Genomic DNA, 27,386 nt, shown 5'->3' on the forward strand with positions numbered 1-27,386 from the left:
ATTGACAATTTTTAAAGGTTATACTCCATTTATAGTTATTCTAAAATATTGGCTGCATTCCCTGTGTTGTACAATATATCCTTGTAGCTTATTTTATACATTACAGTTTGTACCTCTTAACCACCTACCCCTATATTGCCCGTCTCCCTACTGGTAACTACTAGTTTGTTCTCTATATCTATGAGTCTCTTTCTCATTGGAAGTTACTTTTATACTTGGAAATGTCAACCTTACCCGCCAACGACCAATGACCATTAACATAAATAACGATTACTCTCCTATAACCCCACAGGGTCTGGAACCCACCTGTCTTCACGATTCCTGCAAGGGACTTTGTTTTCCTTGTACAGATTAAAAACCTGACCCTCAGAGTGGGCTGAGTGGCCGGTATGAGGACGCTAGTGAAGTTGGAGGCCAGTCCGCCCCGCTGTGGCCTGGATCTTTGGACCCATCCTCCTGCAGCTGGGGGCTCCTGGGGGCCCAGGAGCCCAACGCTGAGCCTGCTACAGACACTCCGTAAATATGTGTCGAGTGGAGCAAGCAGGTGATTAAAGAAATGAAACTGGTGTGTTTTATTGCTAGACTGGTGTGGACTGTTAGTCACCGATGCCGCCGAACTTCCTGTAGATGAGACTCTGGATGTGAAAGCAAGTCTAGAGAAAGGTGCCACAAACAGCACCAATGACTCATTTTCTACTCAGTTTGCTTTTTTCCCACCAAAATAATGACCATGTTTATATATTTCAAGGTATCTTTATGTATTTTAAATCCGATTATTTTTAAAATGTTAGTTTAAATGTTAGTTACATTTGCCACAAACAAGCTTGAAATAACCATTTGCCACTCCAGTCTCAAGGAGACCAACTGTGATTTCAAGATTACATGGAAAAGGACGCGGCTGCCTGATCTTCCCGAGGCCCTGGAACAAGCACTGTCCTGTTCCAATGTGTGAGCACCCGCGGAAGAGAAGCCCCGGGAGAGAATGGGTTCAGTTACTGGCTGTAAAATTCGATTACGTGCCCAGGGGAAGGTAAGGTCTGTGGAACCTGAGTCTGAGGCTTCTGTGTGCTGGCTAAGATCAACCTCTCCTTTTCCGTGACTAACATAAAAATACAGATGACGTCATTAGAATGCTCCCGCATCCTGCCCCCATTATTCATCTCATTTGGCCAAAAATAAATCTTCCTTCACTGCACAGTCTACACCGATGAGTGTTTTTTTAGGCGTAGAAATTTGCAATTACACTTCCCGACCTCTGACCCAGATATCTTTCCAAGAGCAGGTTGCGTTCAGGCTGGGAATTTTTTTTTTCCTCCCAAAGGTGGAAAAACATCTTCTCAAATGGTCTGTTCTACAAGTGAAAAGAAGCCCTACTCTAGGAAAGAACGGGAACTCCTGCTGTCTTTGGAATGCACTTTAGATTTGCTGTCGGGGTAACTGGAAAAAAAAAATGTTACTCTCAAAGTGGAAACTTCGGTGTAAAAAAGCGAAAGGTGGATCTCCAGGAAATTACGCTGAGTGCAAAATGCCAATTCCAAAATCTCCCACGCTATGCGACTCCTGTGTGCAAACATAATGTATTTTGAAATAACACAATTTTAGAAATAGAAGAAAGATTAGTGGCGGACGGGGCTTGGGAGTTCTGTTATCAAAGGGCCACGGGAGGGGTTCTCACGTGATGTAATGTCCCATAAACTGACTGTAGTGACAGATACACGAACCTACATCGGTGATCGCATTGTATAGAAGTTCTTACTCACTGACAACGACAAATAACATTGGGGAAATCTGAATAAGACCGGTGGATTGTATCAAAGTATCTACTTTTTTCTTTTTTGGCAAAGTTTTGCGAAGTGATAGCACTGGGGAAGCATTTGGCGGAGTGCATTATTTTTTACAACTGCATATGACTCTACAATCATCTAAACACACGCGCACACGCAAGTCAACAGCCGCCCGCGGCGCCCGGGCACCTTCTCACGCAGAGCACACGGGGAGACGGCGCTGGGTCCTCACCGGTCTTTGGGTCGTTTTGCTGCGACCTGGCCCGGGGGGCGGGGCGCGTTGCGGACGTGACGTCAGTGGGCGGGGCGTGCACCTGGGCACCTGGGCTGCCGCGGCGGCGCGGAGCTGCGGCTAGACGCGCGCCATGGAGGGCGAGAGCCGGAGCCCGTGGGCCCTGGGGCTGCTGCGCACGTTCGACGCGGACGAGTTCGCGGGCTGGGAGAAGGTCGGCTCGGGCGGCTTCGGGCAGGTGTACAAGGTGCGCCACGTCCACTGGAAGACGTGGCTCGCCATCAAGTGCTCGCCGAGCCTGCACGTCGACGACAGGTCAGCGGCCCGGGCGGGGGCGGCGGCGCTGGGGCGGGCGGCGGGGCCCGGCCTCACAGCGGCGCGCGGCGGCGGGCCGGGGCCGGGGCCGGGGTGCTTGGATTCCGGGCGTTCCCGTTCTCTCCACCTGAGTCGCCTCGGGAGCAGCCTCGGAAGGAGAACCAAGCGCCGGGCGAGGCCGTGAGCCCCCGGCGGGGTCTGCGCCTTTTGCTCGGCCGGAGGGACGTTGGGGGTGGTTTGGCGAGCTCCGGGTCTAACTGCTCACGCCGGTGCCCCGGGCTGCGGCTCCTACGGGGAGCCTCGGGAAGCCGCGTTTGCCTAAGACGGTGTTCAGCGCCCGGCATTGTTACCTGGCTTCCGGTGAGCCCCGGATTTTCAGAGTCGCGGGCTCACCTTGCGCCTTGGACCCGCGCCCCTCGGAGGCTCGTCCGTCCCGCCCAGGACCCACCCGGGCGCTGCGGTTTGCGCCCGGCTTAGAAAAAGTGCCGTGTGGGATCTGTGCTTTGTGAGTTAGTTAGATTGCGTTCGACTTACTTAGTAATTTACTTTGGAGCACAAATTGGTGTAAGACGGTAATTATTTCGGTCGGAAGCCCTGGCTTGGCTTGGCCAGGCCTCCTCGGCGCCCGGGCACTTGAGCGTCGGCGTTACCCGGCTTGGGCCTGGCCGTGGGGTCCGGCAGGCGGCCCGGGGTGCCAGGTTCCAACATTCAGCGCTCTCTGGCCGTACCCTCTCGTTTTAGCTGACTTAATTTAGAGGCCGAGCCTCTGCGGAGCGGCCTTGCACTTATGGTTGGACCATGGTGCCCTCCTGGACCCCAGTTTCCCCATCCCCAAACTGGGAGGCCACCTGCCTGTCCCTCGGTAACAGAGGTGCTCAAGTTAAAGAAGACGGTTGGAAAGGACCGGAGCTGCCCCAGTTAAATTCGGTCGGTGGATTGTGGTCTGTGTATATAATTTTAGGGGTGGGGTGGGAGGAGGGTCTTGAGAAGTAGCTCTTTTGGGGTGAGGGGTGTTCACTCTTTACGGTTGCGTTTTAATAATTTATAAGCTTCGGTTGAGCGCGTTTAAATTGCCTATCCTTTGGTGACGTTTGCGTTCTACATGGAAGGTGTGTGGTGTTTTGTGTTCTGTGTGGAGAGCCCCCTGTACAGTCAGCCCCGAACAGACACAGGCTCAGAAAAGCAGCTCCTTTGCTGCCTCAGAGACCTGGTTTCTAATCCTCGGCTTCTTGAATGCTGGGGCCTCCAAACTCCAGCTTTTCACCCCCAGAATGGTGGTGCGCGTGTCCCTGGACTGAGGTGCACAGAGGATTGCAGCGTGTGCCCCCTCAGGTCCCGGAGGGGAGGAAGCCCCCGCGCACTTAGTGGCTTTGTGTTTTCCTCCTGGCCTGGGAGGTTATACAGCAGAACTGTTGGTGGCTTTTTGCTCTAAGCCTCGAGCACAGTGTCTCTTGGAAACTTCAGTAGAGTGGTGGCGAGTGTCGCGCAAATATCACTAACGCGCAGGGGAGCTGCTTGCGAGGCTGTGCTTCCCTCGGATCCCAGGAACTTCTCAGGCCGGGAGGGGCGCCCTGGCTATTTTGATGAAATCCAAACCTCTTTGAACGCCGGTCCCCAGTTAGAGCCTGCAAGGCGCGACTCTTGCCGGCGTGTGGGTATTTTTACGCTCTCAGGGACGGTTATTTGCCTGCTGGAGTCTTCTGGCCGAGTTTTCTTCATCAGCCGCAGGTTTTAGCGCCAGCGTCTTGTATCGGAGGAGCCTAGTAAACAAGCACGTCCCCAGGCTGACTCAGCAGCCCGCACCCTCAGGGTCTGTTATTTCCAGCGACCAGGCCCTTGTTTCTTGGGTGGCCCAGGTGGAGGTGGGGTTTCTCCACGTGAGGCGGGCCACTTAGGATCCTGCATTGCCTCGTTGCAAAGCTTTTTGTCCTTTACCTGGAAGGCTTTCCTGCCCTGCCCCAAATAGGCAGGTGGTGGCATGTACTGGACAGCTGGGTAGAGGTCAGCATTGCCCAACAGGAAGAGATTCACCTCTTGCACTTTGCCAGGCTGGGCGGGGCCGGCTGGCGTTCTGCGTTAGCGGCAGGAGCTGGGCTCTCTGACTGAGACGGTGGTCACACCCCTGCTCCCTGTGAAGAAGAGTCTTCTAGGTTCATTACTGACTCTCTGGCTTGAGATGCCCATTAGGCACTTGTGTCAAGCCCGCTGTGGTGCAGGAGCAGCTGCCTGCCCTGCGGCATTGCCTCTAGGCCTGGAAATGGCTGCTGGGCTCCCCATCCTCCCAGGTTTTGGCAGGTGGCCTCGGTGCTCTTTTGATGAGCTGCCTCCCACCTTGACCCTTCTATTTGCGAGATGCTCCCTGGAGTGGGGAATAAGATTCTACTGGGGGTCCTAGGTGCAGCCCTCAGCCCCAAACCCCTCCCGGCTAAGCCTCGTCTCACCTGTTTGAAGGGTGGCGCCTCTCACCCCTGCCATGAGGGCCTGACCTTTTCTTTCCCGGGGCCTCCTGCACTGGTTACATAGGGACCCACCGCCAGTACAGGTGTGGGTCCTTTTCATCGCCTGCTTCTCCCTCCGGGCAGGCCCCAGTCTTCATGCCACCCCTTGACCACAGCAGGGCCTGATCCCCAGCGTGCACCCCGGGCCCTCAGAGCAGCAGGCTGCCCCAGGCCACGTGAGCAGGTACTTCTGGGTGGGGAAGGTCAGGGGCTGCCCGGTCCCAGACACCCCTTGAAGTTCCCAGAGAGCAGAGAGACACCTGCCCAGGGGCTTCCAAGGGGCACCCCCGGGGAGTTCCCAAGTGACACCCCATTGATCTGCACTCGCTCTCCTTACGGGCACATCTGGGAGCTTTGGGGGAAGTGTAGCCACCCTGGCTGACCCTCATTGGGGATCACGAGGGTTTGGCCGGAGTCTAGCTGGGGGGGGCGGGCATTCCCATTTAGGTGGGAACTAAGCCTTGGAGGCCCGTTCCTACGGCCCCCAGCCCCTGGCTCAGAGGAAGCCCAGGATAACTGAGCGCCTGCAGCTGCTGGAGCTTGGCCGCGGCTAGTCAGGGCGAGCCCGAGCAAACCCCGGGTGTGTAAGCACAGAGCTGACAATTGGACAAGCCCGGTTCTTGTCAGTTTAAAAATAGCAGTGTGGGAACCCCTCGCAGGCTCCCTGGGGACATAAGTGGATTGGTGCGCAGCGAGAAGGCCTGGCTGGGAGGCATCAGTAACAAATGATTAAACCGTTTTTCCTGCTGCCTTTTCCCACAAGTGGTTCCCAGGTTTCTCCCTCTGAGGAGCACTTTGTTACAGGGTACCCTTCCCTATAGCCTGACCCTTTTCCCCCTTCCCGTAGTTTCCTGCTACTCCTCTTTCAGCAGGCCTGTCCCAGGGCCCGTGTTCTCCCCCTTCCAAGGTCCATGCCTCCGGAAAGCTTCCCTCGCCCGCTGGATGTCTTTGGAATTTGTGGCTGGGCCTGGAGGAGAACCCCATTGCTTCTCCAGAAAGTGTCCTTTAGAAATAATCAGTCTGGTGAGATTCCTCGTATCTCTCCCTACCCCGATGCCCTCCCCGGGGTGGGGGAGATACGCTTTGGCCAGCCTCAATTGGGAAGAAACATTGAATGGATGTAAGTGCTGTGGATAAAGTGTCTTTAACAAATTTTACCCCGACTTGGTCCTGTTAATGCCTAGATTTTCCATCTCCGACCAAGAGGGGTGGGGCAGGGGTGCTGTCCCCATTCCTGCCGGGAAACGGAATTAGCAACCCTTCCCCGAATGGGAGAAAGGAGGTGTGATGGGAACGATTACAGAGGAGAAATACGACGCCAGCCCCACTGAATCGTGCCTAATCGTAGACACGCTCTTAGCACGTCACCGTTCTTAGGTTGTATGAATGAAACTGATGTCCGTGGACTCGGGTGGCCTGAAAGGTCACTCGTCACCAGGTGGCGTGGGCTTTGATGCTGATGGTGTGGCTGTGAAGAGCCTGGGCTCCTGAAGCCCCCCGGCCCCCCTCCTGCACCTGGGCTCTGGGACCGGCTTGAAAATCGCTCAGGTGCTAAAGGGATAATAGTCATCACAGTCAATCCACCTCCAGTTCCCTTGTGCTGTTGTGGGCATAAACCGGGAACACCGCTTCGAGGAAAATATATTAAAAAAAAATAATTGACACGGTGGTGGTTTCATTCTGGGTGAGACGCACCTTCCCGTCTCCTCCAGCAGTGCCCGGAGAGGGCCCAGTCCAGGCTTATGGAATTGCTGATGCTGCCAGCTGCGGAGCTGGGGGGAGTGGGTACTGGAGGGTATCCTAGGGGCAGCTGAAGAAAGGCCCCGAGGATGGGGTGGCTTGGATTTCGGCTCAGTGGTTACTAGGATGTAAACGGGATGAACATTTTTTGTGCCGACCCTTCTGAACGCTACCAAAGAGGGTGGTTAGGGGGCCCGGCCAACCCACTCCCCAGGCCTGAGTGAGGGGCTCCCTGGGGGGGGGGGTCCCCTGGAACCCCCTGCTGGGTGATCCCGGGACCTCCTTCCTCGCCCCAGGGATGCAGCCATGGCGGGGTCCTCGGCTCTTAGGCATTTCTGACTGAGCTGTCACGGAGAGGTGATTTGTCCTGGAAACGAGGCCTTATCTTCCAGGATAGCTGGCCGTCCTCCACGAGCTGTCCTGGGATGCGTGGTCCGCGGGACCGAGCTGCCTGGTGTTGCTTCCGGAAAGGGTGCGGGCTGTCTGAGAACATTCCGGCTGTGGCCAGCTTTCTGGAGCAGACAGCTGCAGTGGCTCGCCCCCCCCCCTTTTTTTAAACTAAGGTAAATGGGCTCTCAGTGCGGTGGGGAGGGCCCGGGGCGGGGGAGAGAGCCGCAAACCTGCTGACCTGGGTGCACTGGGGTGGGGCTTTCCCGCCAGCTGCTCCCCTGAGTCTAGTGAGCTCAGCCGTCAGAAGTCACCTGGCTCTGACGTATGCAGCCCTTTGGGCGAATGGAGCCTCACTTAACGACACCTTCAGCTTCAGCGGCATCGACATCCTCCTCAGCTGTCGGTCTGGCTGCCTCTCAGAACGTCTGCTGAAAGCGGAAAAAAGCCATCCTTGTGAGTGGCCGGCCTGTAACTCCGGAACCTGTAGTGCCTGGAAGCCTGTGGGCCTGGAGGGATCCTCCCGTGGCCTCCCGGCGGAAGCGGGTCTCTGTCCATCCTGCGGCCGGACCCGGGCCAGGGCCACGTGGGCGCAGTGTGCTGGACTCACGCTGGTGGGGAGCGGCGGCCCAGCGGCCACTTTAACAGAGAATAAAGGCAGTGGGACCAGACAGGTCGCAAAACTGCTTCTTAAAATAGGAAACAGAGCGGCAGCGGTACTGATCCCCGCCATGACAGCTCGGGAGAGAGTGTTAGGAGTGTAGTTGAACTGGTTAGTGTAGGCGACGTGAGGTCTTCCCCGGGGAGGAGAAAGGAGATGGGCCCGAGGGCGCCGTTCTCTCTTCTTAACTGACAACCCTTATTTGAAATGTTGCTTGATGCAGCCCTTTCCTCTTTCAGATGTCCCTCGGGACCGGGCACAGCGCTGGGGTCTGCCTGCATGTCACCCTGGAACCCAGCAAGCACTGTGGCTGCAGCCGGCGCTGGCCGGCCTGGGCCAGGCACCTGAACCCACTCTTCAGCCCGGCCCGGGGACCTCCACGGGGGCTCTTGTGGACATCGTGTTTTCCATTCATTGGATCTTTGACTGGAGTGCTAAGAGGGCACGTCATGCTGAGCTCAGTTTTGTCCTATAGTCATGTCATGATTCACTCCTGATACCTGTCGCACTCTTTCCTGACGCCAGGGGAATTCTTTTGCTCCTTGAGCCTGTTCAGAGCCAAAGTCTTGATCCCCTTGCCCCCTGCCTGCCCCGCTCCTGCTGATTCCATAAATGGGGAGCCACCCAGTGATTCCCAGTAGACGTCTGGGGTCATCCTTGCTACCTCCCTCTTCTCCACATCCAGTCGGTCACCAGGACTTAATGGTTCTCCCTCGAAAATGGGCCCTGCATCCACTAGCTTCCTCTGTCTGCACTCCCGGCAGCCGGGGCCCCGGTGACCACCCTGAGTGCCTCGTGGCCGCTCTGCCCCTGCTGCTTCCAGCCCGGGGCTCTGGTGTAGGAATGGGACTGAGACCTTACGAGCCCTCGCTGCTGCCCTCTGCCCACCTGAGTCAGGGACCCCCTTTATTAAACGTCCCCAGGTCCCTGTACTTCCCCTTCAAAGAACTTGGATTTTCAACTACACTTCTTTTTTTCGGGGTGATTTCCACCTTCTCCCCTAGAAGGTAAATACCCTGAAGGCGCAAGGAAGGGGTCTCTTTCGTCCTCAGTTCTAACATGTAGAGGATGCTCAGTAAATACTTACTAATAAATGAATTTTAATTGGGTGCAGATTAAAATTAAAGTAATTGCTGGGAGTACTTAGGTGGGTGATTCCAGACTGTAGGGGTTTATTTAAAAAAAATTTTTTTTGGCCGCACGGCATGGGCATGAGGGATCCTAGCTCCTCAAGCAGGAATCGAACCGGCACCCCCTGCAGTGGAAGTGCAGAGTCTTAACCACTGGACCGCCAGGGAAATCCCTTTAGTGGTTTATTTTAAATTTGGCTGAAAATGCGTGAGCTGTGTTCCAGTGGTTGTCAGGCTTAACTCTTGGCCTTTGGGGCTGGGTAAGTCTTTGCCTGGGGGGCTGTCCTGTGTGCTGCAAGGTGCAGGGTGGCGCTCCTGGCCTCTACCCACTGGATGCCAGCGGCGGTGCCCGATGTCCCCCGGAGGCAAAGTCCCCCCAGGGGAGAACCACTGGTCTGCACCCAGGGATCCTCTCCCTGAGACACCCGCCTTGGCCAGCGCTCACCTTGGGGAGGGCGGAGGGGCGGGAACTCCCCTCCCATATGCAGGGGCCGGACGCGCGGGCAGGGGTGCTGTGGTCCTGTCCAGCTGAGCCCACCGCAGGCAGAGCTGGGTGCTGCAGACCTTGGTAAACAGTGCGGCGTGGTTCCTCCTTGCAGGTGGCTTCCTCCCTGGGAAGTGTTTTCATACCTGTAAAGGAGGCCTGGGAGTGAGCTGCGGTCTCAGAGAGGAGGTCAGATCAGTAAGAAGCAGCCTCATTTCCGTGGTAGTTTCTGACTCTCCAGCAGGCTGGGAAGCAGGTGCAGGCGCAGTGGGGCGGGCAGATGCACCCAAGCTCCGGAAGAGCCCCCGTGGTGGGAGCGGAGCCGTCCTGGGTCCTGGGCCGGGGGGCTTATGTGGGAATCTGCATTCTCGGGCGGGGGGTTGGGGATCCCTGAGGCCGCCCCGGCTGCTTCCTGCCTCAGTTCCCAGCTCCCATAGGCTGTGTGGTTCTAGACTCTTCCTTTAGGAGCTTCCTAGAAAGCGGGTTCCTGGCACCCACCTAGAGCCTGTTCTCCGGGAGTGGAGCCCGGGAGTCTGCGTTTCAGCCGTCTCCCGGGTGCTTTCTACGGTGGCCGTGGTTGAGAACAGGCCAGGCCTTGGCCTTGTGGGATGTGGCCTCTTCTCCTGAATGTACTCTGAGACTTTGACCCATCACGCTGACGCCGACCAAGGCCCTGGATACCAGTCTGTAAAGGCTGCACCAGGAAGTGGCCTTAGACCAGGGGTTGGCAGACTTTCCGTGAAGGGCAGAGAGTAGACCTTTGAGGCTCTGCAGGCCACGGGGTCTGCGTCGCAGCTACGCATCTCTGCCGTGAGTGCGGAGACAGCCTCTGCCCCGCTGGACGTGGACGGGTGAGACTGCCATGCAGTCAGTTTCTTTACAGAACAGGGGCTGGCTGTGGACAGCAGCTTGGTAGTCGCCCAAAAGTTAAACACTGAAGTACTATGTGACCAGGCAACTCTCCGCCTCGGCACGTATCCAAAGGAGTCGAAAGCAGGGACTTGAACACCTGTGTGTATAAATGTACGGCATTAGTCACAGTAACCGGAAGGTGGAAACGACCCAAGGGTCTTGTCCATCAGCAGAGGAGCGGTAAACACAATGTGTGTGTTCATACAATGGAATCATGCTCAGCCGTAAGAGGAGTGACGTTTCGGTTTGTGCTACAGCGTGGATGGACCTGGACGACATGTGATGAGTGAAATAAGCCAGTTACTAAAGGACGGATGCTACACGATTCCACATATGTGAGATCCCTAGAGCAGGCAGGTTCATAGACGGCAAGGGGAAGAGAGGGTGGGAGCGGGGCCTGGAAGGAGGGGTTCCTGTTGAGTGGGCACAGAGTTCTTGTTGGGACGAAGACGAAGTTTTGGGTGGAGTGCGTGGTGTTGGTTGTACAATGTCGTGAACGGATATGATGCCCGTGAATTGCACACTTGGGAATGGTTACGGCGATAGATAGTATGTTACGTACATTTTACTACAGTTTAAATAATGGTTTTAAAAAGAAGGTGGCTCTTGGGCAGCAGTCTGCAGACCCTGCTTTAGACCAGGCTCCGTTAATTGCAGCGTGGGGTTAGGGTTTAGGAATGACGGGGCCAGCCAGAGTGATGGGCTTCACAGAGAAGGGGGCTGGGCTCTCTGGATGGATAATTCGTTAAAGCTTTTGGTCAAACCTAAACGTCCCTTCCGTCATCCCAAGGGAAGGGATTGTCAGTGTGGCCTCGTCATCTGCAGCTCGGAGCCTGCATTGGCTCAGTGCTACCGGAGGGTTTTCAGATAATGATTGCAGGCTCTCTCCTCCCTGCTTACAACAACCCCACGACGCGTAGATGCGTTTGAATAACCACGGACTGAAGACATGGGAAGGCCTAGAATTTAATTATGTGACATTAAAGTGAGCCCTGTGTGTGTGTGTGTGCGCGCGCACGCACACATACGTGCCCTTGTACACGTGTACATGCATTTTAGTAATTTTCTCAGCCGTGTGGAGCTGCTGATCTCCTGGCCACAGTGCCTGTGCCTGTGGCCAGGTGACCACTACGCACACATTCCTCACGTCTTTGAACTTTTCCAGGGAGCGCATGGAACTTTTGGAGGAAGCCAAGAAGATGGAGATGGCCAAGTTCCGTTACATCCTGCCCGTGTACGGCATCTGCCAGGAGCCCGTGGGCCTGGTCATGGAGTACATGGAGACGGGCTCCCTGGAGAAGCTGCTGGCCTCCGAGCCGCTGCCCTGGGACCTGCGCTTCCGCATCGTCCACGAGACGGCCGTGGGCATGAACTTCCTGCACTGCATGGCCCCGCCTCTCCTCCACCTGGACCTCAAGCCCGCCAACATCCTGCTGGACGCCCACTACCACGTCAAGGTAAGGACGTGAGGGGACCGGGTGGCCGGAGCGATGGATGCCCCGGGTGGGGGGCCGCGGGACTGGAACCTCAGGGCCAGCGAGGGGGCCGAAGAGGAGGTGGTTCCCTTGTGGGAAAGAACTCAAAGCAGAGGCCTCTCTCAGCATCAGGATCCCCAGTCTTGCCGTGTGTGGCTGGTAAAAACGCCACAGATGTGTAACTGGAAAATGGACTCTTATGAACAAGGGTCACGCCCCCAAGTCCTGGATCAGGACTCTAGGTTCTGGGCACCCCGGAAAAAGAGGCTGTGGGTTTGTGGATTCCGGTCTTACTGGCCATCTTACACAATCAGATTGAAGCGGACCTCGGCTCGGCCGTCTCCGTGTGGGCTGGGTCAGCCTGTTTCCCCTTGGTGGTTCCCGGGCTCAGGGTGATGGGAGTCTCGGGGTGCTCGGAAATGGGGGCTGCGGAGTGCTGTGGAGAGGGGCCCTGGAGGGACTCATTCTGTTCTCTTCCTTCAAGGCCTGTGAGTTCTGATTTTTTTTTTTTTGCGGTACGCGGGCCTCTCACTGTTGTGGCCTCTCCCGTTGCGGAGCACAGGCTCCGGACGCGCAGGCTCAGCGGCCATGGCTCACGGGCCCAGCCGCTCTGCGGCATGTGGGATCTTCCTGGACCGGGGCACGAACCCGCGTCCCCTGCATCGGCAGGCGGACTCTCTACCACTGCGCCACCAGGGAAGCCCTGATCTTTTTTCTTTGATAAGTTTATAAAGCAGAAAAGCACGAGGGATAATATAACTAAAATCGGGTGCCGTCCCCTTGGAACTGGCCCTTGTTAGTGTGGTAGGTTTGTGTTTCTTTGAAGATGTCTCTCCCTTGGAAGGCCATCGTGTGACACCGTGGGGGGCACTAGCCGTGGCTTTCCCACTCAGTGACATGGGTTCTAGGCTCGCCCACCTGCTGAGGTCACCCTGTCCCTCAGGAGGGCGGGTCAGGAAGGGCCACACGCCGTGGCCGGGGTCCCGTCCGGCTCCTCGGCGCCGTGGAAGGAGGGCTGGGCCCGGGGTCGGACACAGCCACCCCCCTGCACCCCGACTCTGCAGCAGGCACAGCACTCCGGCTGAGCCGGCCTGTGGCCAGTGGGGGAATCAGTTTCCACGTCGTACACTTAGCGACAAGGTGTCCTTAAGGCGGTGTCCTTCAAGAATAAGATTTTATCCGAAGCTGGAAGTACCCTTCCGCTAAAGTGAAGCGGGGAATTGAGGGAACAAACAAGTGGGTGGTTCCCAGCCTTCCTGAGTTCTAGCAGCCCTGCAGTCCTGTTTCCTTCTGGTTGGGGTGCTGGCTTCACACGTGGACTCTGTCCCCGACGAGCATTGCAGAGTTGTGACGACCAGCGTGGGGTCCGTGGGCACCAAGTCAGAGTGAAACCTTTGATCTCAAACTTGAATGAGCACAAGCAAGGGGAGATGAGGATGGGTCCCCACTGTGCGCAAAGGCCCTGTCTCTGGGAGCTGCCCCATCTGCCAGGGGAGGTTCCGAGGGGACGGTGGCTCCTGCTAAGCCGGGGCTCCGAGGGGTTAAATCGAGGCCAGTGTTGTCCAGCTGCGTGTGGTTGAGCAGAGGTTCGAACCGGGTTCTGCGGCCCTGGAGCCCTTGGTCTCCCACCCGCCCCACTGCCGTACGTGAGATGCTCACAGACATCACGGGTGGCACGCAGTGGCGCACGAGGGCAGACGGGGTAGCGGGCAGTAGGTGTCCAGACAGCCCCTGGGGGTGCAGTGGGAGAGGGGGTCACTGGAACTCCAGCTCGGGTGAGGGTGTCACTGGATGGGACTGGTCTTCGGAGAGGACCAGTCAGGAGTGGGGGCACCTGCAGAAGGGCCTTTCGGAGGAGGAAGCAACCCAAGAAAAGTCACGGCAAGTTCTGGGTTTTTAGGGGCAGGAGAAGCAGGAGGCATAGTTGCATTAGGGTACAGGGTGTGGGGAGGCCTTGCACTCGTCTTTAAGGATGCTGAGATGCCACTGTAATAGAACGTGCCTTTCTTAGGGAGACCCCACTGATTGCACCCCATCCCTTTGAGCGGTCTTTTCAGAGTCACGGAGTGCAGTTGGCCCAGCGGGGCCTGTGTCTCAGCTCACTCCCTTCCCACCGTCCGGGCCGCTCTCCTAACAGCCATGTGGGATGTTTGGGGCAGGAGGCCCGCCCTTTGAGGACCACGGTGACATCCTCCTGGGCAGCACAGCCCTCGCGCGCTCTGTCCCCGGCAGGGGGGGTGGTGGCCCTGTCGCTGGGGGACGCCTCGCCTGGCTGTGGGCGTGTCGGCGAGGGCGTGTCGGCGAGGGCTGGTGCTCTGGGTGCTGGGAGTGGCCGGCACATAGTCTCCTCCTGTCCTGTCCACGCCGCGATGCTGACCTGCGTCCAGGGGTGGTCGCCGGTGCTGTGTACACAGTAGGACCGAACGCCCGCCCCGCAGGGCGCTGAGTGCCGCTCGCTGGCGCCCGGGGCTGATGTCCTTGTGGTCGTTTCTGCGCTGGCTCCCGGGGCTCCTTGCTTTGAGCGCTTTCTTCCTCCTCCGCTTGTCCACCCCGGGCTTGGCAGGCCTGGCACTCGTGGCAGTTTTAGGAAGTGGGTGAACGTTCCTTAAAGGACCAAGGGGCTTGTTAATAAGGACCTGGGGTGGCTGGGAGCAGTCTCCACTGACAGGAAGGGAGGGGACACTGCAGCTCCGAGGAGGTGGCCAGGCCACCAGCCCCTCTTTCCCAAAGGTCGGGAATGCACTTCTGTGACTCCTTTTTTTTTAAATAAATAAATAAATTTATTGATTGATTGATTTATGGCTGCATTGGGTCTTCGTTGCTGCTGCACACGGGCTTTCTCTAGTTGTGGCGAGCGGGGGCTACTCTGCGTTGCGGTGTGTGGGCTTCTCATTGTGGTGGCTTCTTTTGATGCAGCGCACGGGCTCTAGGCACGTGGGCATCAGTAGTTGTGGCTCGCGGGCTCTAGAGTGCAGGCTCAGTGGCTGTGGTGCACGGGCTTAGCTGCTCCTCGGCATGTGGGATCTTCCCGGACCAGGGCTCGAACCCGTGTCCCCTGCGTTGCCAGACAGATTCCTAACCACTGCGCCACCAGGGAAGCCCTGTGACTCCTTAACCAGGTGGACAGTCACCCTGCACAGCCCCAAACAAGCAGAAACTATATTCACAGGACGCGTGTTTTTCATCCTCAGGAACAACTCAGCGGGAGCCTCATCTGAGGTTCTAAGTCGGCCGCTCGATTTCTGGGCAGTTTTTAGTTGATGGTTATTTTTAGCAATACAACTTTAATCTGGAATCTTGAAATAAGATCCTAAGTTGTCACTCCATCCCCTTCCCTTGGTCCCTGGAGGCTACATTTTTTGTCCATACGTAGGATGACTGGAACTGAAAATTTCACAGCAACCACCTGTTTTTGGAAAGTGTATTCTAGACACTTTAATATTAAATTAATATGTGAGGTTAGTATTAAGTATGCTAACTATCACCACTAAAATATTAATTCTAGTGACAGTAGTAAGCACAAGTTGACAATGGAATAACTCGACTTAAAATCTCAAGCTATGCTTGGGGCCCGCTTTGCCCAGACCAGGCTGTATTCAGAGGGCTGGATACCCAGGGTCCTGTTCTCTGTGGTCCAGAATGGCCTTTCACTCCAAGGTGGCACGGCCCTGACCCGGCCCTGACCCGGCCCTTCGTTAGTCTCTGTTAGTCTCACCCAGCTGGGCCCGGCGGGGGAAGGGCCGTGTCCCGGGGGCCCCTGTGAGCACTGGCTCTGGGCAGTACCGAGGCGGACGCTGAGTGCGGGTTCGTTTGTAAATTATAGGGCGCTTGCTGTCCTCAGGGATTGCCACACTGTCCTGCTGTCTGGGAACCCGGGGACAGACGAGGCAGGCCCTCCCTGGGCGGGACAGGTGAGAAGGAGCAGGTGGAGAGATCCTGTGGGCCGGAGGGTCAGTGGCCATCAGAGAATTCTCATTTCTGGGTTTGCCTTTTGATGCCGGAGGTTTCACGTAGAATTTAGGCTTATTTTCTTTGCGTCAAGTGTGTATCTTGAAGCAGCAGAAATAAGAAGAAAAGGCTGCCAACGTGGGGTGGGGCACCAGGTGCCAGGATCCCTGCATCCCCGTCTGTCCTCAGTCCTGAATCTGACACGTCCACACTGCTGGGAGTTTGGTACTGAAACTTTCCCGCTCGTCCACCTGCTACCTTGCGTTGCTCTGTCCCCGGTCCCGAGCTGCAGGGTCGGGGTGATGGGTTCGTTCTGGGGAGCTAGCACTTCCCTTTCCCGAGTGGAAAGTTTCTGGGAGGTCAGAGAATGGACCGCTGCTGGGGACCCCGAAATGGCCAGGCCGGCCTCACTCGTGTGGACCCACGCCCCCCCACCGGGCAGAGCCTGACTGCAGAAGTGGGGGCCGGGTCCAGTGTCACAGGCTTTCTTCCCATCCCCCACGCCCCCACCGCAGATGTGGTCAGAGACCCCTTGAAGGAGCGAGTCCCCAGTCCTAAACCCGCCCTGCTCAGCGGTGATGACGCCAGGCCCCTGGCTCACCTTGTGGGCAGGCGAGCCCAGAACCAAAGGCCTGACTCGGCCGCATTTCTCATCACCCCAGAGGCGTGTTTGAGGGGAGCCCGGAGTTAACTAGAAGGCTTAGAAAAACCCACGCGCCTCGGAGGAGAATTTACGAAGGGGCCGTTTTCCACGCGGATCCTGAGTCCCTTAATGCCAGAGAGTGTGGCCTAATCCCACACAGCGTTTCACCGCCTCTGAGGGCTCTGATTCACACCCCGGGTTGCAGGGGGGAGGGTGGGCGCCCCGCAGTGACTTCCCCCTTGTGGGTTCCCCTGAGCCTTCAGGACGCCTTGGCCTAAGGAGACGCGGAGGTAGAGGTGTATGAGGCCCGAGCTGCTGGGTCCAGGTGCCCCTTGGGCCGGTGGGCCCTGCGGCGGAGGGGATGTATGTCACACCTGTCGTTTGGGTATTGTGTTTGGAGCCAGCAGGTGTCTGTTCCTGGAACGCTCCAGGTGGAGGACAGAGGGCCGCCGAGGTTGGCAGTTGTGTTTTGCTCGCCTTAAAGGGCTTCTGAAGGCGCGTTTCCCTTTGAAGAAGCAGCTGCTGCTTGCCCGCCGGCCCAGCTGTGCGAGTGCGTAACTGCTTTGCCTCTGAGGGTGCCCCCTCCCTTGCCTTCCTTCTGCCAGTGAATTCCTTCCTTCAAGTGTAATCTTTTCCCCTGTCCATCAAGCTCCTAATGGTTTCAGGCATGGTTCTTCCCAGGCTGGCTGGGCCTTCCCGCCTGCGCCGGGGAGCGCAGGTGATGTGAGAGCCGTGGTGCCGATTCCTGAACGCAGCTGCTCAGCCGGGGGTGGGGGGTGGGGGTACCGCCCCTGCCCCCGACGTTGCCAGGGTCCTGGGGGAGGGCATGCTGATAAAACATCCCAAAGCAGCAGCCCCGGCTGCCTCACTCAGCAAGCTGCCAGCCAAGCCTGACGAGCTCCTTCCCGCCACTGCATTGCAGATCTCCGACTTCGGGCTAGCCAAGTGCAACGGGCTGTCCCACTCGCAGGACCTCAGCATGGACGGCCTTTTCGGCACCATCGCCTACCTTCCTCCTGAGCGTATCCGGGAGAAGAGCCGGCTCTTCGACACCAAGCACGACGTGTACAGGTGTGTGTCAGGCGCGCAGCCCCAGGCCGCCAGGGGCTCCGCGCCTGGATTCCTCGTGCTCTGCAGGGGGGCTTGGCCAGGGGCTCCTCCGTGCCGCCCGATAAGAGGTTCAGTCCAAAGGAAAGGGCTTTTAGGCGGAGGGTCCGGGCTACCCAAGGACTGGCTTACAAGAGGGAGTTCTCTGCTGTGAGCGCCGCTGGCCCAGGATGGAGAACGTTAGTGGCTGGTGTCAGTTACAGCCGGTTATGCAACCGGACGGGCAGCTCCCACACCGTGAAAGCTTTGGTGTTTGTAGGATGTAGGGAACATGGGCTCTATTGCTTGTCTGCTGAGAGAACCTGCTACCTCAAGTGGTCTCTGTGTCTGTCTGCGTGTGGATTCCGGCTCCAGAATCCAGTCCCCTGTGGCCCGGAACTCACTTCCTAACGTCACTTACGCGTGACAGGAGCACAGACACCCTAGAGGCTGTTCACAGACTGGCACCGGGGATGTCTGCTGGAGAGCAAGTGTGAATCATTTGGCGCCTTCCCTTCCCACATGGTGAAGGTCTTAATCACGCAGACTTCTCGGAGCAGGAAAGCAGGAGGGCGGGTGCCGGCAGGCACGTAAGCCCCTCATTGTGGTTCTTGGCTCACGCGGTGACTGTCACCCTGAGCCCCGCCTTCGGGTCACGGCCACCGCCTGGAGTTTTGGCCGACTGGTTTGACCGTAGCCGCCCGTGCACGTGCTTTGCTGGACTTTGAGCAGGACGTCTGTCGGGGAGTGGTGCATAGGGCGCTGGGCACCCGCCTGTAGGGTTTGGGGAGAATAAGATTCTCTGTTTATTTCGGGGTTGAGAGTTTCAACTTTTGAATTTGTAGATTTCAATTACTTTTCAATGGGGACTTCTTGCCTTTCGGTAAACAGCTGCCCTTAACCCAGTGCAGGCTGGTAGCTCAGTGCTTGGACTTCTGATTCTGTTTTTATTTTTTTTAATTTTACCAGATTGAGCTCTTTCGGGGTATATCCAGAGTAATCATATATATATATAATTAATATATAAATGATATAAAGGTAACACACACACATATATATTACACACAAGTGTATATGATTTCTAACAACCAAAAAGGGCTCTGGGAGGTTCAGCCGGTGCCCCCTCATCTTTTCCACGCCCTCAGATGACGTCAGTGGGCTCGAGACGCCCAGAGCTGTCGTCGGTATTTTGAGGCCCAGTGTTTGCAGGAAGATGGTGTGAGAGAAGCAGACTCCGCCGTTCTCCCCTTGAGCTGGCGGTCCAGGAACAGGGTGGCGGTCCCTTCGGGAACCCCTCCTGCTGTCGGGACTGACAGTTCAGTTGATGGAGTTTTGTCTGTTGTCTGACATTTGAGCTTTCCACATGCCCTGTTCCACAGTAAGAGTATTTGCCCATTTAAAAAACTGCATGAAAGATCCCTTGGTGTCCCCTCTCTGTCTCGGAGTCTCTCGAAGGCGCTGGGTGGACTTCCTCAAGCTCGTCGCTGTGTTTGAGGCTCCGGCATGCAGACACTGACGTGCCTCTTCCCTTCCAGCTTCGCCATCGTGATCTGGGGCGTGCTCACGCAGAAGAAGCCGTTTGCGGGTGAGTGGACATGTCTAGGGGTGATGCAGCTGCCTCTCCCCGAGCAGTGGAGGGCGTGCTCTGTGGTCCTTTCGCTGTGTCAGAAGTGCCTGCGGATCACAGTCGGGGCCGCTCTGGGCCGTGGTGCTGGCGGGCCGTCTGGTGGGGAGCAGGGCTGCCTTGTCCTGCCCAGCAGGTCCGCACAGAGACCCACGGCCCACCTCATCGCAGGCTTTCATATATGCCGACGAGGCGCGCTGCCGTGCAGCTCACGTACGGGGAAAGGCGCCGATCTGATGGGGTCTGTTCAGTGACTCTTGTTAGGTCGTAGCTCATTGTTTTGTGTGTGATAAAATACACGTAACATAAAATGTATCATTTTAACCATTTAAACTGTACATTGTGGCACTAAGTGCATTCACAGTGCTGTACAGTCGTCACCACCGTCTGGTTCTAGAACATTCCATCACCCCAAAAGGAAACCCCGGGCTGCTTAGGCAGTCACTCCCTTCCCCGCACCCCAGCCCCTGTTGACCACTGATCTACTTTCTGTCTCTGTAGGTTTGTCCGTTGTAGTGATTTCCAGATACATATTTTTTTAATCTTCTAATTTTTGATCACTTTGATCACTTTGTTTTAAGTGATCATTTTGATCACTTAAAAATGACCATCTGAACCGTTTTGAAGTGTACAGTTTGGTCACGTGAAGTGTATTCCCGTTGTGGGGCAACCAGCCTGCAGAATCATTGGGTGGGTGCTCCCCGGGTCAGCACACCTGGCCCGAGGGCTGTGGGTTTCCTCCCCCTGCCACGCACCCGCCCTGCTGATTTCCGGCCCCGAGGTTTCAGTACCTTGACTCACTTTATTGGAAAAGTCAAGTACCTGGGCTACGCACTCTTTTCTGGTCTGACCAAAAAGATCTAAGAACGCAGATCAGAGTCAGCACGTGGCCCCCAGGTCTTTTGCAGGGTTTTGTCTGTGCGTCGTTACCCTGTCTCCCTGCCATCTCCTCCTCAGTGGAGGTCCGTGGCCTGGATTCTTTTCAGCGTGGCCAGGTGGCACTGTCGCTCAGGCCGCCGGGGGCCTGCGCTTTGGGGTAGAAATTCAGGAGGACTTTTTCGTCACTGCAGGGCAGTTTGGGCCACTTGAGGCTGGGCGATGTGACTCCGTGACTTAGCATTCTTCCCTTTGGTGGGCGTGGGCCCCTTTGGAACCGATCTCGTTCCGTATTTTTCTCCTTTGAACTTGGTTTTCCTTTGAGTTCGATGCCCAGAAAGACCTGCTCTGTGATACAAGGCAGTGATTCCATTTGGTAGATCACAGATAGTTTCTAAAACCTGGAAAACAGAGGACAGATGTGCCCTGCAAGGTGAAGGATTAAAGAATGCTCTGTGCTTTGAAAAGGAAATACCGTGTCTCCTGGGCGCTTGGTGGTGACGTGCCCCACACTTTCCCACGGTTGTCACTCCTCCCGAAGATAAGAAATCCTGCCTCAGCCCCACGGAGCTGCCCTGACCTGTGCACCTGCCCTTTGCAGATGAGAAGAACATCCTGCACATCATGGTGAAAGTGGTGAAGGGCCACCGCCCCGAGCTGCCGCCTGTCTGCAGACCCAGGCCCCGCGCCTGCGAGAGTCTCCTGCGCCTCATGCAGAGGTGCTGGCACGGGGACCCCCGGGAGCGGCCCAGCTTCCAAGGTGAGTGCCCCCAGAGGGTGCCCGGAGTATTGCTGCTCGAGGGTCGTGCCGCTGTCCCAGGTGACGGAGTCGACGGCCGGGACAGGGGAGGCTGTCCGGAGACAGGAGCGCCAGGGCGGGCCCCGCACCCGCAGGGTGTGCCCGCCTGTGGCCCCTGCCTGTGACGGGGGCGAGGAGGCTGGAGCCACGTGGCCAGCTCCAGCTGTCCACCCCCGGCTGTGGCCCGCTGCCCTCAGCAGCCTCTTCTTGGTGTTGCAGGTTCAGATGCAGCAATGCATCTTTTAGGGACGAGGCGACCGCTGGCCTGCGGCTTTCTTTGCATTTCTCATGGCGCCTTGTCCCTGGGGAACGGCTGTGTCCTTTGGTTAGGAGAGTGATCCTGACGCACTTGAAATTGATCACGACGTTTAAAACGTATGGGGAAACCAGCGTGAATGCGGTGGGAGCCTCTCGCCAGGAGCTGGCAGCCGGGCCGTCGGGGTACGCGCTCCGGCGGGTCTGGCTTCTTGGGGAAACGGGGCCTCGGTGGCTCCTGCTTGGAGTCTGGCCAGACCCTGCATGTGGTTGCCGATGGGGACCCCTGCGGGGTTGCCATGAGCTTGGCCGGGGCCAGCAGCCTGGGAGGCCACAGTGCTGACCGGTCAAGAGGCTGGACCCTGCAGGTGCTGCCTCTTCTGTCCCGGCCTGAGGTCACACGTTTAACTAGAGCATTTGTGTGAGTCAGTGTCGAGGCGATATACCCTTTTGTGTTTTGTCCCCCAAAGAAATCACTTCTGAAACCGAGGACCTGTGTGAAAAACCTGATGATGAGGTGAAAGAGACAACTCCAGACCCGGATGTGAGAAACCCACCGGAGGCCGAGGCCGAGGTAATGGGGACCCTCCCGGGGGCCCGGTTTCCCCTAACTTGGCTTCGGGGGTTGAGTCTCTCTTTTCTGCAAATGCCCTGCCAGCCTGGACCACTCGCGCCCTGTTCTGAGGCTTGGGCCGTCCCCCGCCCCTGCCCCTGGCTGCTCGGCCTCGAGCTTGCTGCCTTGGCGAGCTGGTCTCGGAAGCCTGCAGGCCAGGCTGGGGAGGGGGTCTGGGCTCTGGGGGTCTGGGGGTCTTTTTGCACCTGGAGGCTGGGGATCTGTCCGCTTTCTAACTCTGCCTATGCACGTTTTGCTTTATGAGTGCCACGCAGGTCAGGTGAGATGTGATCAATTCTAACTACGCGAACTAAATAAGTACCTTTCGGGTAGTAAGACTCGTGAAGTGGGGCCTGCTAAACTAACCTTGTTGGGTGACATCTGGTGTTGTCACCCCAGGCTGTGCTGTGAGGCCGGGAGATAAGTAAGCATTGATGGCGTGTCTGCTGTCTGAGCAGGAAGGGGCGTGTGCATGAGGGCAGAGGGCAGAGGCGCAGGGAAGGGGACCCGGCCCCCACCACCCCCACAAGGGAAGAAAGGCCCAGGCGTGGTGTGACTCGGTGCGCCAGGCCACCAGTTCCCGAGGAGAGGGAAGAGTTGGGGACAGGTGGGCGGGAACCGGGAGGAATCACGAGTCACCTGCAGATTCTAACCCCTCGGCACAACCTGCGTTTCTCGCGGCCGGGCAGGAGGGGGCCCTCGGAAGGGCCCGTTAGGATGGGTTGGGGTGGAGTGCCGTGCTGTCCCTGTAGCTCGGCCCCTGCCCCCCACCCTTGTACACACGCGGCCCCCCAGCTAGACTCGCACAGCTCCGGGGAGGGTGGCAGGTTGTTAGGACCCCAGCGCATCTCCTTCCTCCGTTTCGTATCAGCGCTGACGTGTCCCGGGTGGACACGGCCAGCACACAGGCTTCACCTCCTGCAGCTTATTCACATCTTGTCCGGATAACTCAGGGCCACGTCACTGCGCAGATGGGGCCCAGCATGGTGACGGGCATTCCGTCCCCGTCGTCGTCTTTTCTTACCATGCCCTCCCGCCGGGTGGACCCAGCGCAGGGTCTCTGGGCCCCCTAGAACCATGGTAACGGGAGTTAAATTCCCTGCATGGCTCACGGGGGACCCACGTGTTCCCCACCTCCTCCGCCCGCCCCGTCAGGTCATGGATGGAGCCTCATCCCCTCCGTGTGCTGTCTCTGCAGGTGCCCGTGGCCACCCCGCTCAAGCGAGCCTCTGCCCCGACCTTTGACAACGACTACAGCCTCTCCGAGCTGCTGTCCCAGCTAGACTCGGGCATCTCCCAGACCCTCGAGGGCCCGGAAGAGCTCGGCCGCAGCTCCTCCGCGTGCAAACTTCCGTCGGCGAGCAGCGGCAAGAGGCTGTCGGGGGTGTCCTCGGTGGATTCTGCCTTCTCCTCCAGAGGGTCGCTGTCCTTGTCCTTCGAGCGGGAGTCTTCAGCGGGCGGTGAGTGGAGGGCCCATCCCTGGGAAATAATGCGCTTAACTGGGGGCCCGGGGGGCCGGGCAGAGAGTGAGCAACTGAACGGGCTTCCTGACCTCACGGTAGCTGTCCTGTGTTTTCTGCAGCCCTTCACTGATTGGGTTTGGGTGTCAGTGCAAATGCAGAGATGCACGTGGGCCGAGCAGGTGTCACTTAGATGTAAGAGGGGTGAGTCACACCCCTGGCTGTGCGGGTGGGTCTCACCCGTGCCAGCCCGGCACGCAGGGGCTGACCTCCGGTTTGCGGTTGAGGAACTCGAGCTGCATCAGGGAGCCCAGTGGATGTATGGAACCCCTCCCCCTGGAGACCTCTCTCTCGTAATGTCAGCCCTGTACCCCCTTTCCCAGACGGTGAGGGGAAAACACCCGCATTCCTTCTTATTCGTGCGCTCCCATCTACCGTAGCCGTGCATGTTGATGGGCAAGCTGGCCTTGGAGGTTGTGACTCCCTGGTCCTGTTTATATACCTTGGGTTTTCTGTCTAGAAGGTGCTTTCCCCTGCCCCTGCCCTGTCCCAGGTGCTGGCCCTCGGGTGGGGGCCTGGTGCCAACTACAGCCCCCTCGTTGCTGCCTGTGAGGATGACGTATGAGGTTTCCTTTCCGTGAGGAAAATATGCCTGCTCACGCTTAGGGCTACAGTGCAGGGGTGGCCAGAGGGGCGCGGGAAGGGTACAGACCCCAGGAGGAAGGGGAACTTGTTTTTCCTGGGGAATCGGGGAGTTCCTCCTGGAATGAGGACTTTTCCTAGATGCCGTGGACCTCCTGGAATTTTTAGAGTGGAATATTTGGGATGAAAGGGGGCACTTAGGGTTGAGGAAACTCCTTACAGAGGCGCAGAGGTGGGGAAGGCCTGGCTGGACTGGAGGTTAGCAGCCAGCAATGAGGCTGAAAAGAAAGAAGCACCCGTCTCCCACGGAGAAAGACGTAGAACTTTCTCTCGGGGCCTGCTACCCTCAAGTGACATCTTCATGCTTGGAGAGGACCAATCACTGGCCCATCTCAGAAGCCAGCGTTAAAACACTAAGTCCCCATTGGGCTGATTCCATTTTCTTAATACACCCCATGCCCCCTCCTCCTACGCAGGGCCCCTTGAAAATGTTTCACGTGAGGGCGTCTCGTTTCATTTAAATCGGAACCCGACAATGTAATAGGATTTTTATGTTAAATGTAACCTTTACATCGTGAATAACAGTCCTTCTAAAATGGGAGACTCGGTCCTTTAAGGAGTATTCTAGAAAGCGTCCTTCATGATATTGCTGAGACAAGAGGCATCATTTGGAGGTTGGGCTGGGAGCAGGTGGTGGGCCCTGGAGGAGTGGCCTGGGCTAGGAGCTGCCAGCTCTCCGGTGGGTTGGGGGCTGCTGCCTGGTCTGTGTTGCCATTTCTGAGTACCAGCTGGGGCCTGAGTTCTACATCCCTTATCTAATCGCAACCCTACCGGATGGGTAGAATGATTTTTACTTTGTACCTCGACAGAAGAGCACTTTGGAGACATTCGTTGCCCTGCCCGAGGTCTCCCCACTCGATCTTAAATTAAACCAGCATGGACAGCACAGCACTTAAGCGATTTCAGATAAAAAGCGGCCTGGAGGCCACGGGGAGTTGGGGGCCATGTAGAAAACACTGGCCGGGCCCGGGGAGGCAGCCCCACGTGACCCCTGCACCTGCTCTCCCCGCAGATCTCGGTGCCACCGACATCCAGAAGAAGAAGCTCGTGGATGCCATCGTGAACGGGGACACCAGCAGGCTGATGAAGATCCTGCAGCCCCAGGACGTTGACCTGGTCCTGGACGGCGGCGCCAGCCTGCTGCACCTGGCCGTGCAGGCTGGGCAGGAAGACTGCGTCAAGTGGCTGCTGCTTAACAACGCCAACCCCAATCTCACCAACAGGAAGGGCTCCACCCCCCTCCACGTGGCCGTGGAGAAGAGGGTGCGGGGCGTCGTGGAGCTCCTGCTGACCCGGAAGATCAGCGTCAATGCCGTGGACGAGGACCAGTGGACGGCCCTGCACTTCGCGGCCCAGAATGGGGACGAGGGCAGCACGCGGCTGCTGCTGGAGAAGAACGCCTCCATGCACGAGGCAGACTGCGAGGGCCGGACACCCATGCACGTGGCCTGCCAGCACGGCCAGGAGAGCATTGTGCGTATCCTGCTGCGCCACGGCGTGGACGCCGGCCTGCCGGGGAAGGACGCCTGGGTGCCGCTGCACTACGCCGCCTGGCAGGGCCACCTGCCCATCGTCAAGCTGCTGGCCAAGCAGCCGGGGGTGAGCGTGGACGCCCAGACGCTGGATGGGAGGACGCCCCTGCACCTGGCCGCCCAGCGCGGGCACTACCGCGTGGCCCGCGTCCTCATCGACCTGCACTCCGATGTCAACGTCTGCGGCCTGCTGGCGCAGACGCCCCTGCACGTGGCCGCGGAGACGGGGCACACGAGCACCGCCAGGTTGCTCCTGCACCGGGGCGCCCGCAGGGAGGCCGTGACGGCTGAGGGCTGCACCGCACTGCACCTGGCCGCCCGCGGTGGGCACCTGGCGACCGTCAGGCTGCTGGTGGAGGAGCGGGCCGACGTGCTGGCCCGGGGGCCCCGCCGCCAGACGGCGCTGCACCTGGCCGCCGCCGGCGGGCACTCGGAGGTGGTGGCGGAGCTAGTCAGCGCCGACGTGCGTGACCTGTCTGACGAGCAGGGGCTCAGCGCGCTGCACCTGGCCGCCCGGGGCCGGCACGCCAAGACGGTGGAGACGCTGCTCAGACACGGGGCCCACGTCAACCTGCAGAGCCTCAAGTTCCAGGGCGGCCCCGGCCCCTCCGCCGCGCTCCTCCGGCGAAGCAAGACCTAGCCTGCCGCCCCCGGAGACGGGGCCCCCGCGGGGTTCCTGTCCCCGCGCCGTGCTCCGCTCGCCCCGTCTGCGGCCTGCGGGATGCCTTCGAGAGGCGGGTGGCCGCCGACTCGGGATTCGCGCCGGCGTCTGCTTGGGCGTCGCCTGCGCACCACCCCCCCCCCCCCCCGACGAGGCTGGTCAGAGTGTGCGTGACCACTGCCCACGGGTGCGCCCGGCGTCGGAGGGACGGGGGGTCGGAGGCATTTGGCTGCACTCCCCGCTCCTGCCGTCGGTCCCTCGGTGACAGGGCCGTGAGCCCCCCCACCCCGTCGTGAGCGGAGCCACCTGTGGCTGGGAAGGTGGTGTGCAGGAAGAGCTGCGTCTTTTCTCTCCATTTGCAGCGGCAGGCAAAGAAGCCTGTTCCAGAAGGCTTTCGTGGAATTCTTGTTCTCCGGAAGAATACCTTTCATAGACGAACAGTGTCAGCTGTCGCTTTAGATCCGTGAAAAACTTCCATCTCATTGGATGGTCTGCCTTCTGCGCAACGAGTGTGAACCGGTGGTTGGTTTTTGAAGCAAAAACAGTCATCTCACCAGCCCTTTCATACCCAGATTTGTCCATCACTCAGTCCTCGTGGGTGGCCACACACGTGTGCCGTGAGTGCTACCTGCCCTAGTTCATGTCTCGTTGCAGAAAATGTCTGAACTTTAGAGTCAAGTGTCTAAAAGTCAAGAAAACTTCACTGACGGCCTCAGTTTCGGACGCAGAACAGTGTTAGCGAGTTAGATGCACCACCTTCCTCACCGTTTTCAGCCGTCAGCCTTGGCCGGGTAGCGGTTTGTGCCGAGTGAGGCTGTTTTAGGGTCTCCAAGGAGGTTTCTGACCTGCTTTACAAACGGCTACTCTTTGCAGGGGCCTCAGCTTTTGGGGTGTGACCCCCCAAGTCAGCTCCAGGAGACAGCCTCACGGTCTTGGATGTAAAAACCCCGTTCTTTTGTTGTCACCTGTGTCCCACATGCACCCGCCCCCCAATACTATGATTAGAGTCAGTTTGCTGCAGGCCCCGACCCTGTATGCAAACATGCCCTTTGGACTGGTGTGTGAAACAGAGATTGATGTTAACGTACCATGTATGTTAATGTGAATCTGTGGGCAGGATACTTCTTTTCTGTGACAGGAAATATCCGGGCTGCTTAGAACTGGCTATGTTTTAATATGCCTTGTGCTTTGAATGTGTCGTGCTACTGTTGTATGTAGAACACGTGGAAGAAGCAGCTTCCGTTTGATGTCAATAAAGCTAAGTTCTCTTCCGACCTTTTTGAAACCGATGAGCCTACATTTTCATATACATGAGCTCGAGGAATCTGATTTCTGAAAAGCAGATCTGAGGCAGTCACATGTGGGGTGGAGATGCCCTTTGGAAGGGCAATCTGTGTGCCCTGAATTTACCCGTGATCTGGGGGGGATGGAAGAGGTGGAAGGGTGGACCCGGGCTTCCTGCCTCCTTAGCCCGGGACCTTCCTCCTGCATGTGTGAACCGTTAGGGAAGAAGCTCCCAACACCAGAGTTTTTATTTCTTTGTAAGTTTTTTTTTTTTTTTTGACCATG

The 27,386-nt window shown here is 57.8% G+C and overlaps 1 protein-coding gene across 1 annotated transcript; it reads left to right on the plus strand.

Annotated features, from left to right (window-relative positions):
• The first annotated feature begins 2,126 nt into the window (after window positions 1–2,126).
• Window positions 2,127–27,091, plus strand: RIPK4 (receptor interacting serine/threonine kinase 4). Its single transcript, XM_060010282.1, has 8 exons — window positions 2,127–2,331; window positions 11,309–11,600; window positions 17,132–17,280; window positions 18,831–18,880; window positions 20,397–20,555; window positions 21,320–21,423; window positions 22,661–22,922; window positions 24,637–27,091. The coding sequence occupies exons 1-8, from the start codon at window positions 2,150–2,152 to the stop codon at window positions 25,794–25,796; spliced, it is 2,358 nt and encodes a 785-aa protein (XP_059866265.1). The 5' UTR covers window positions 2,127–2,149; the 3' UTR covers window positions 25,797–27,091.
• The last annotated feature ends 295 nt before the right edge of the window (window positions 27,092–27,386 follow it).

Source organism: Delphinus delphis, chromosome 4, assembly GCF_949987515.2.
Source record: "Delphinus delphis chromosome 4, mDelDel1.2, whole genome shotgun sequence".
Taxonomy (NCBI): domain Eukaryota; kingdom Metazoa; phylum Chordata; class Mammalia; order Artiodactyla; family Delphinidae; genus Delphinus; species Delphinus delphis.

Bases quoted from the DNA above. Each gene is read 5' to 3' on its own strand.
- RIPK4 (XM_060010282.1), top strand. From the start codon at position 2,150: ATGGAGGGCGAGAGCCGGAGCCCGTGGGCCCTGGGGCTGCTGCGCACG. The intron at 17,281-18,830 runs GTGTGTGTCAGG...CTTCCCTTCCAG, and splicing joins ACCAAGCACGACGTGTACAG to CTTCGCCATCGTGATCTGGG. The intron at 21,424-22,660 runs GTAATGGGGACC...CTGTCTCTGCAG, and splicing joins CACCGGAGGCCGAGGCCGAG to GTGCCCGTGGCCACCCCGCT.